Here is a 10,791-nt window from a genome sequence, read left to right as displayed (position 1 = left end):
CTTATGAAAGCACCCCGACAAAGGTGACGGCGAGGGGAACCACCTTAAAAAAGCACCACGATAAGGTGTAAGTACGATCTTGTTACCTACACGTGGTACACCTTAGGTAACGCTAATACCTACAGGCGGCACCGATTATTTCGTTTTTACATTTTAAAAATGTTACTTTGACTTATACCTTTATGCCCAAGATCGATCTCAAGGTCGAATTCAAGATCATCATCAGGTTGATCCCTCGAAATCATGCAAATTTTGTCTGAGCCATTTTTTTGTACAAGCACATCCCTACGTTTTAAAAGGGTGGGACGGGTGGTCTGAAACAGGTATATTTTTCATTGCATTTTCTTGTAGTCGATTTCGAGAGCTTTCCAAAACACTATAAATAAGTTTATTTTGGTTAAGGACTTTCCGAGTTATGACGCTTGAAGGTAACAGTACACCGTAACTTTCAAGCCTCACAACTCGGAAAGTACTCAACAAAAATAAACTTTCTTATAGTGTTTTGGAAAGGTCTTGACACCAGCTATTAGATTCTGGAACCAAAAATGAGGTGTCCTATTTAAAAAAGTTAATGTTATTTTGATCTGACCTTGGCGACGCCATCCAAGGTCAAACTGATAAAATCAGTAAATAGATCTTTTAAAACCCTACAACTTTTGTCTGAAACATTTTTCTTTAAAATGTCGCGTTTACGAAAAAATCGGGTGGGACGGGTGGTCTGGGACACCCGGTATATATAGATAGATATGTATATATAAATAATAATAAAAAAATTATTCGTGATGCATAATTAATATATACCTACAATTATTCATATATATATATATATATATATATATGTGTGTGTGTGTGTGTGTGTGTGTGTATATAAGTTAGTAAGAAAATAACACTCAAAATAAGTACAAAAAACTTGACAATTCTTTCATAAAAGACGCTATAGGTGCTAAAAATATTTTATCATTTTTTCAATGCCGATTTTCTATTGCGATAAATGGATGAAAAATAATAATATTAATAATGTATATTTTTAAGAAATAATAATTTAATTATAATGATAATAATAATTATTATTTTAATAATTTTTATTTTAATAATAATAATAATAACTTTTATTTTGCAATAAAAATAAAATTTTTTTACATAAAATTTTATCTCCTAGAGCACTGTCAATGTACTAAATTTTAAAAATTCTAATAAATGACTAATTCGCTTCACGCGGAATAACCATAATAACAAATATAACATTAATAAATAAAAGACGAAGGGCAAATGAGAATGAACGTGGTTGTTGATGCGTGTTGATTATTTTTGTTTATTAACGAATAAATATAAATAGTGTACAAACGTTTCGATCTGAGTTTGGATCATACTCAGCGAAAGAAACAGTAATAATAACTTCGTTCGCATCACATGGCGTTGTCAAATATATTTTTGTCATGCGATGCGAGGAGAATAAATTCATAAATAGCACGGAAATTAGGCATCAAAAGCATCGACGGTAACACAGTTAACTTAACATTAATAAAACGCGATGATTACAGATTTCTTGAATTCGAGCATTATAATAGTACTTGTCAATGATCATTTCTGTTGTGACCATTACACTGATAAGTACTGTTTTAACGATCGAATTTGAGAAACCTGTAATCATCCTGTTTTATTAATGTTAATTTAACCGTGATAAGGTCGACGCTTTTGATGTCTAATTTTGCGTGCTATTTATGAATTTTTTCTCTTCACTACAAATAACAAAAATACATTAGACAACACCATGTGATGTAGAGGAAGTTATCATTAGTGTTTTTTCGTTGAAGATGATCCAAACTCGGATCGAAACGTTCGTACACTATTAATGTTTATTCGTTAATAAACAAGAAAAATTATCAACACGCACCAACTACGTTAACTCTCATTTGCCCTTCATTTTTTAACTATTAAGTTGTGTGAGACCTTTATAACTTTAAATATAATATTAGTTGAATATTACTGATTTAGCAAAATAATATTCTGAAATATTAGTAGTATATGGTTAGCCATGGGGCGTCAAAACAAATGACGTCACTGGCGCCAGTCTTATCAGTGAAATGGTGGGGGTAGGGAGACGCGCTAGCAGTAAAAGGGCCAAGTGGAGGGGAGGGTCTGACGAAATTTGGAGCGGGGCGTGGAGGACCTGACGATATCAGGACCGGGGGGAGGGGCGGGGAAGACCTGACGATATCAGGAGCGTTTTTATTGGGAAGTAAAGGGGATGGCTCCGGGAGGAATTAGAGTGTGCTTATTGGTTTCCCCCACGGCTGCCCCAGGAGCGGATTGGTTGAAAAACAGGTATTTTGGGAAAAATTTAGCAGCAAATTGCGGAACGGGTAAAAGAGGCCTGAGAAGTCGAAAGGTCTTATCTGAAAATTACGATAGAAAGGACGGAAGCGCCTTTTACGATATACATATGCTTTCAAAGGTATGGTACGTTTAGAAAAAGATAATTATCAAAAGGAAGCACTTTACGATTTTAGCGTTACTACGTACAGGAGATAGAGTCTTGGCGTTAGGTAGGTCGAGTGAAAAAATAATTCGGTTTTTAAAGTTACAAAAGAGTATTTATTGAAACATTCAACTTTTTTCATACATCTACGAGTATATTCTTACATTTTTAAGTTACATGATTGAATAGATGGTTTCATCACGCATTTTCTTTTATTATAAAGAAAAAATTTGTGGAAACTATTATTATTGTTACATCAATCTTACAAACTATTTATTATTATTCTTACATTAATCATACGAAGATTTATACTTTTTAAAAAATGCATGATTAAATATGACGCTGCAAAAGAGTGCGTTTATATCATGAAATTGTACAAATTATGACCTGTGATTTGACAGAATTATATGGACGATTTCGTCGAAGCGCAGTAAAGTTATTTCTAAAAATATTATATTAAAGTACATATCAAGAAAAGTTAAATCCTTAATTTGAGTACGTACATCGCGTTCGATTTCACTATAGTTTCCTTTTAACGTTAGTTTTATAATATCGCGATCTACGTAACTTTTCGGAAGTTTCAATTCTATTTCTTTGATTAAATAGTGAGCGCACTCGTTGACGATATTGCTTAAAGTTTTTAAATGTTCTAAATAAGCATCCACGCACTTCATTACGTTCTCCAAGCCCAGGAAGGTAGTTTTCTGCATCACGATTGCTACGGCATAGAGTTTCCGTTTCTTCATCGGTGGTGCTGAATCTTCGCCCTCCTCGTTGGTATTTTCCGCAGAATCTGACTTTTCTTTCTCCTTGTACGTCAACAATAGCGACTTTGACCCGTAGGATGAGGTAAAGATGACTGAGATATTTTTTATTACTACAGGTTCCGGTTTGAATTTGTTATTCGCGTTCAAGTAGTCGCTCATAACTCCCATGTTTTCTTGAAATTGCAGCCACGATTCCGCATCAAAATATACTCCGTCAGCGTTGCTCCCGCTTAATTTCACTACAGGCTCAAAGATTCCCTTTTTAGTAGTTTGCAGTCCCACGAGTATCCTTTTCGTATGTGAATTGTTGAGTCCATACGTTGTTGTCAGTAACATGGGAAAGCGTTCGCTTCTCCTCTCGTCGTTATGCATCTCGCTGATATCGGGAATCCCTGTTCGCTTTGCAGAGTTATTACTAGCTTGCTGGTTAGCCATCTTCTTCTTTTTACTTTGTTCTATCGAACGGCGAAACTGATGAAAAGTAACAGGACTAACAGTAATAAAAACACAAGGTTACTCTCTAACGAAGTTAACACTTCGAACGAGGAGACTTGAATGATTTTCAGTACGGGGTATCGTTGACCACGTCGACTCTGTTTGCGACGTTGCAACAATATAGACACGAGTCTGCGCGCGCAGCTAAAAAATTAAAAACATTTTTAAATTTTTCTAAATTTTCTAAGAGAAATAATCTTACAGCGATATGATTTAAAATATCACGAGGATATGTCTAATACGACAAAGACGTGAGCGTGCGCACTTACGATAAGTTGTTCGGACATGTGATAACTTACACTTACTGACTTTTTCCAGATAAATGACTTCCTTCACTTCCGTTATCAAAAATATCATCCTTTGCGGTGAGCGTGATTTTTTCTAGATAAGGAGTCAAAGATTAAACTTTTATCGAGCCTTTCGTTTTATCGACAGGAAAGAATGTCAAAAATATGCTTTTGTTAGAAGAATTTTTAAGGTTTGGCTTTTAGCCTGATTTTTTTCAAATGTCAACTTTTGACAAGAGTATGATTTTTTTCTAATCAAAGAATAGGAAACATTATCTACTATAAGATGAATCTACGAAACGAGGGTTTTGTCTAGCAATAAAACAGAACAGTAGATAGGACTAACTAGAAAAATCAGAATTCGAAAGAAGGCTGAGTTGTCGAGATAAATTCATTTTCTTTTTCCTCGCTTTTGAAATATTTGGAAGATGCAGCGTATAAATGTTAAGTTTCACGAAAGCTAAGCGTTAGTTCGGCTTTCGTACTCTCCAGTTATAAGTCGAGAGTTTTTCGTTGTAGTACGACAAACGTTGTAAGTGCAATTTTTATTGCGAGTGAAAAAGTGAAAATAGTGAAAATGTTGCGCGACGATATTGTTAAATTTTTTATCGTGGCGTGTAATTTTAATAATAAAATAGTGAAGGGTCACTATTTTAAGAAGATAGCGCGTGACAATGACGCGTCGAACTACGCATTGTTCGACAAGTTCGCTAAGGAGTGCTCCAGCACATTGCTATGTGTTATGCACAGGCTGGGGCACTGTAATGGCAACGTGACGTTGGAAAATATAATTCGACGTCACGTTGAAACGCGACAACAGAATAAAGCGTTTTTTGAAAATGATGCGGGGGGTCATATAGCTGACTTCTTGCGTCAAAGAGAAGGTAAGTAAATTTGATGTAAATTTAAAATTGACCGTATTAATGTAAGTGTTTTTAGATATTATTTAATTATATTTATTTTTACAGTTGTAAGACACGTAGCCAGGGTTGAGCCGCTACCGCCTCGTCGTGCGGCGCCTCTTGAGCGAAACTACGGGGCGAGACGACGACGCGCAGAAGAGGAGCTTCAAGGTGCCGTAGCAGCCCGTAAGTAACTCTACGTACAGTAAGCATGAGACACGCATCGTCTCGTGGAGAAAATTAAATATTCTCAGTTTTATCAAATATTAAATATAGAAAATTTTCTAGGAAGACCACGAATTGAAATCGCGGACTTAGTTGCGGAGCCACCATCACCTCGATACACCCCCGTCGGTGAATCATCAGGTAAATTTAAAAATATCGTGTTATAAAGTTATTGTAATAATAATAATAATAATAACAATTGTTATTATATATTTAGATGACGACGAGGATACTCGAGATAATTTTGACAGAGTTCCATCCTCAGCCGATGAGGCTATATTTACTCCAGGTAAGTTTTAAAAAATAGACTTGGAGAAACTAACATATAGTTATTTAGCATAATTAATAACAAAAAATATTATTTTTAGTGCAAGCAAACGAGACGGAGGATGAAGAAGAAAGAGAGGAAAGAGCGACGCAGGAGGAGGAAGAGGAGGAAACCGAAGAAGAAGCATTAAGAGAAGATGAGGAGGGGGATACAGACGAAGATGAGGAAGAGGAGGAAGAGGAGGCAGAAGATCAAGAAGAAGAGGAAAATGAAATAGAAGAAGAAGAAGAAGAAGAAGAGCAGGAAGCGATGGAAGATGAGGAAGAAGGAGATGAAGAGGAATCGGATGAAGGCGGTGAAGTGGAGGATAATGAAGAGGAGGCGGAAATAGAAAATGACGCCGAAGAAAGAGAAGTCAGAGTTGCTTCGCCAGAGTATGATGGTAATTATTATTAATATTATTATTAAATTATTTTATTTCGAAGTAATATAAAACAAAATAATTTTAGATGATATACATTATGCCAATACCTTACCATGGAGGGCATAATTAATATCACTGGGCGGGGAAATATCGCGGGGTAACTTGGTGAGTTAGTTAGTATATTATATCTTTTGTCGGCGTTTTCGCGTATTAGTAAAAAAGAAAAGAAAAAATAAAACAGAATATAAGACAGCAATGATTAATAAAAATATTTCATCTTTCAGTTCAAACTGGCGCTGGACTTGCTGAAGCTGTAATTGGAAGAAACGCTAGTGGGGAAGAATTTCTCCACAATACTGCGGAGAATGTAGCCGACCAAAGACCTCAACAGCAGCAACATCGGTCGCAGCAACCACAGTCGCAACATTCTCAGCAACAGGAGCAAGACCCACAATCGCAGCAGCAGCAGTCGCAGCAACAACAACAGCAGCGGGTTGGTGATAGATTTAATTATATAGAGCTGCAGACGGAAAACGCGCGTAGATTTAGGAATTTTGCTATACTCGGGAGAGAGGCGAGTTTCGCGATACGTCCAGTGCCACATGGTGCCAATACCGTGCGTTGGCTAGAAAACGCGTTCCGCGAAATCCATGCGTACGCGATAAGCTCAAGTGAACCGACGGATTACGTAGGACTATCTTTCAATTCCGAAAGTTTGACGCTCGGATCGGCGGGATTGTCGTTTCGCCCGGCGCGCGACTTGACTTACACGGACATATGGGAACTCGTAAGTTCGGTAGCGCAAAGCAACGGCGGAATTGAAGTCACGGAAACTTTTAACATCAGGGTTTTCAATGTCGCAGTACCGGTGGGGCGTGGAAGGGTATCGAATCCATTGACGCGTGAGGATGTCGTCAAACGATCGATATTGGAAATAGTAAATGACGATAATTTATGCTTTCCTCGTTCACTTGTAGCCGCACGAATCCACTGCGAACGTGGAAATCTTCGGACGGGGCCGCGTCACGAAATGTGGGAAGCCGTAAGATTCCGACGTTCCTCGCTACAACGCGATTTAGCGTTAAAATTAACGATGAACGCCGGTATCGTGATACCGGAGGAGGGATGTGGGATTTACGAAATCCAACAATTCCAACGGTATCTCGCCGCTGAAAATCTGGCAATAATGGTTTACGGTTTTAAAGATTTCGGACGCGGGGGGAACCTAATCTACGATGGGCGTACGATACTCGCCTCACTAGAACGCGAACCGAATCATTGCTTAAATATTATGTATTATGAGGGTAGACGTCATTATAATACCATTTTAAATTTAAAAGCCGCTGCGGGTTCGCAAGGTGGATATTGCGTAGCGTGTAACGTTGGTTATCGCCCCATCAGAGGGCATCGTTGCTCTAAAAGATGCCCACGCTGCTACGCTATACCCTCGTGTGAACATCACGACGCGGAGAAAGTCAGGTGCGATACGTGTAATCGTACGTTCTTCGGAAATTCATGTTTCGAGCGTCATCGTACCGAAAAATCTTATGAAGGAAAATCAACTGTTTGCCATTCGGTTAAAATTTGTAACAATTGTGGGCGATTTATAAAATCAAGCTTGCGGCACGAATGTAATAGCGCCTATTGTAGGATATGTCGTTCTCAGCAACCCGTGAATCATTTGTGTTTTATGCAACCTCTTCGACGCAGAGTCGAAGCTGAAGACCCTGGAGAGGGTACGAGTGCTGCGGCGATACGTGAAGAGGCGCAAAGAAACGCTAATGACCTCGAGGGTGAGAACGACAATGAAGTCAAGGGAGCTGTCGCATTCGTGTTTTACGATTTTGAAACGCGGCAGGACGAGACGTACGAAGGAACCGAGAACGTAAAGTTACACGTTCCGACTCTCTGCGTAGCACAGCAAATTTGCGCTGCTTGCGTGGCTATAGACGACATGACGGTGCGATGTCGCTGGTGCGGAACGCGCGAATTTGTATTTAATATCGACCCGGTAAAGCAGTTTATAGAGTTTGTGACACGGCCGACAAAACATTTTAAAAGTATTATTTGTATCGCTCACAACGCAAAGGCGTTCGACGCGCAATTTATTTTAAAATATCTAGTCGAAAAATCGTTAATAACGGAAAAGCCACGGATAATTCTGAACGGGACGAAGATTATCGTGATGACGATCGGTCATACAAAATTCATCGACAGCGTTAATTATATGCCGATGCGATTATCTGATCTACCTAAAGCTTTCGGGCTAAGGGATACGGCAGATAAAGGCATTTTTCCGCATTTATTTAACACTGTGGAGAATCAATCGTATGTCGGTCCATTACCCGAGACTCGATTTTATTCTCCCGATCAAATGAAACCCGATGAGCGCGAGCGATTTCTTGCATGGCATACGGAAATGACAAATAAAAATGTCATCTTCGACTTCCAGCGCGAGATCGTACGTTATTGTCGAAATGACGTAGATATTTTACGACGTGCTTGTGTAGCTTTCCAAAAAATATTTTTAGAGCGCGGCGGTGTGTGTCCTTTCGAAGAATGCACGACTATCGCTTCCACGTGTATGAAAGTTTTTCGAAAAAACTTTCTTCGCGAGGGGGAAATAGGAATCATCCCGCCGGGCGGATACAGAAACGCCGATAGACAATCGCGCAAAGCTTTACAATGGTTAGTGTGGAAGGAGCGTGAGCTCGGTCATCCCATAAACCATGCCGGGCGAGGTCGCGAGCGTTTAATCGGCGGTAGCTACGTAGACGGATATTACGAGACAAAATTGGGGACTGAAACTCAGCGTTTCGTTCTCCAATTTCACGGGTGCTTCTGGCACGGTTGTCTTACTTGCTTCCAAGTGAATCGTGACAGTAAGCTTTCAACTGCTAACCGCGACGATACGATAGAAACGCGTTACGAACGAACTATCGCAACGACATGGCGTCTTCGCCGGCAAGGATATCAGGTGATTGAAAAATGGGAGTGCGCTTTCGACCGAGAGATGACGGTAAATAACGAGATGCGTAATTTTCTCGAACATCACCCTATACTAAAATCTGCGCCTCTCGATCCGCGTGACGCGTTTTTTGGTGGCCGCACGGAAAATATCGTAACTCGACTCGAAGTAGCGGGGTACACGGAGAAAATACGTTACGTGGACGTGTGTTCTCTGTATCCTTACGTATTAAAGACGGGCGTTTTTCCGATCGGCCACCCTGAAATCTATATCGGAGCGGAATGCTCGTCGTTAATCGGCGACGGACCAGGATATAATTTCGACCCGGTCGAAGGTCTTGTACGTTGTCGAGTACTCCCACCGCGCAATCTCTTTCACCCGGTACTCCCGTATCGTGTGCGCGGAAAATTGCTGTTTGCGTTGTGCCGGAGTTGCTGCGAAATGTTCTCGCAGTCCGCGTGCACTCACGAACATCCTGACGAACGTGAATTCGAGGGTACTTGGGTATCATGCGAATTACGTAAAGCCATCGAGAAAGGCTATCTTGTGAGGCAAGTAAATGAAATTTGGCAATACAAAGTTGCTCGCTACGATCGCGATACGCGGCAGGGCGGATTGTTCACCGGATATATAAATTCCTTTTTGCAATTAAAGCAGGAAGCTAGTGGATGGCCGAGCGAATGTGTAGATGACGAGAGTAAAGCACGATACCTTCGTGAATATGAGGAAATCGAAGGTATTACACTCGATAGAAACAACATCTCACGTAATCCTGGCTTGCGCTCGGTCGCGAAGCTCTGTTTAAATTCCTTCTGGGGAAAATTCGGCCAACGATCGAATCTTCCTAGTACCGAGATCGTAGAATCGCCTCAGCGTTTCGCAACTTTGCTCACTAGCCCTGAGCACGAAATAACTGACATATTACCAGTCAACGACGAGGTATTGTATGTCTCGTGGCGACTGCGAGAAGAGGCAATCGTAGCTTCTCCGATTACCAACGTTGTGATCGCGGCATACACGACGGCACAAGCTAGGTTAAAATTGTATGATTATTTAGAAAAGTTAAATAGACGCGTATTATATTGCGATACCGATTCTGTTATATATTTGAGTAGTGGTGATCCAAACGAGTACGAACCACGTACTGGGAATTTTCTGGGCGACATGACGGATGAACTCGAGAGCTACGGCAACGGTAGCTACATCGAGTCGTTTGTGTCGGGAGGCCCAAAATTTTATGCGTATGTGGTTCGTACAGCGGATGGAATCACTCGTGAAACTTGTAAAGTGAAAGGAATAACTTTAAATTATAATAATTCTAGATTTGTAAATTTCCATAGTATAAGAAATTTAATATTAGAAAGAGAAAGGCAAGAGGAAGGAGAAGATAAAGAAAACCGTGGAAGGGAACCCGTGATAAATCTGCGCTTTAATGCAATTCGTCGCAATGCTTTTCACGAAATTGTAACAAGAGAAGAGAGGAAAACATGTTCGGCGGTATTGGTAAAGCGCAGATTTATTAATAATCGTTATTCGGTTCCATACGGTTTTGTCGAATAATCATCTTTTCTTACTCGAGCTTTGTTCTCGCTTAAATTTAAGTTTCGAGTCGTCAATTTTTCCGTCCGCAGCGTATAAGTATCATTGTAAAAATTCTATAAAAACGTATTAAGCATAAGTCATTCATTAGTTTTAGCATTGTAAAATATAAAATGTAAATATTTTTACAATATAAAATTAGGACAAAAACGTGCTAAAATAAAAAACATTTTAATTAATTTTTCATAAAAAATTTTCTTATACATTTCCAATCCGAATCCTGTTTTGTTTCCCGTGTACTTTTTCCCTTGTTTCTTTTTCGTGAATTATTTTCCCCCTCCCCAGCGGCATCGTCTATCAGCTCATTAAAACGATGCCGACCTAAGCGCTAAGTGAGTGGGATAAGCCTGTATGTACCCCGCGCCGCGGCACGGATC

General features: G+C 39.6%; 2 protein-coding genes across 2 annotated transcripts; one reads left to right on the top strand and one right to left on the bottom strand.

The window, feature by feature from the left end:
* Positions 1 to 2,572: 2,572 nt before the first annotated feature.
* Positions 2,573 to 4,126, bottom strand: LOC120357269. The gene is made up of 2 exons (XM_039447398.1): positions 4,047 to 4,126; positions 2,573 to 3,885 (listed from the first exon to the last, which is right to left on the bottom strand). The coding sequence occupies exon 2, from the start codon at positions 3,679 to 3,681 to the stop codon at positions 2,860 to 2,862; it is 822 nt and encodes a 273-aa protein (XP_039303332.1). The 5' UTR covers positions 3,682 to 3,885; positions 4,047 to 4,126; the 3' UTR covers positions 2,573 to 2,859.
* Positions 4,127 to 4,143: 17 nt separating this feature from the next.
* LOC120357268 lies at positions 4,144 to 10,509 on the top strand. The gene is made up of 6 exons (XM_039447397.1): positions 4,144 to 4,912; positions 4,997 to 5,116; positions 5,219 to 5,296; positions 5,373 to 5,444; positions 5,524 to 5,865; positions 6,132 to 10,509. Exons 1-6 carry the CDS (start codon positions 4,606 to 4,608, stop codon positions 10,373 to 10,375), a joined length of 5,163 nt encoding a protein of 1,720 aa, XP_039303331.1. The 5' UTR covers positions 4,144 to 4,605; the 3' UTR covers positions 10,376 to 10,509.
* Positions 10,510 to 10,791: the final 282 nt, after the last annotated feature.

The sequence above is a fragment of the Solenopsis invicta genome, chromosome 3, assembly GCF_016802725.1.
Source record: "Solenopsis invicta isolate M01_SB chromosome 3, UNIL_Sinv_3.0, whole genome shotgun sequence".
NCBI lineage: Eukaryota > Metazoa > Arthropoda > Insecta > Hymenoptera > Formicidae > Solenopsis > Solenopsis invicta.
The sequence above is the reverse complement of the archived record's forward strand: the minus strand, read 5'-3'. Positions and strand labels throughout refer to the sequence as shown.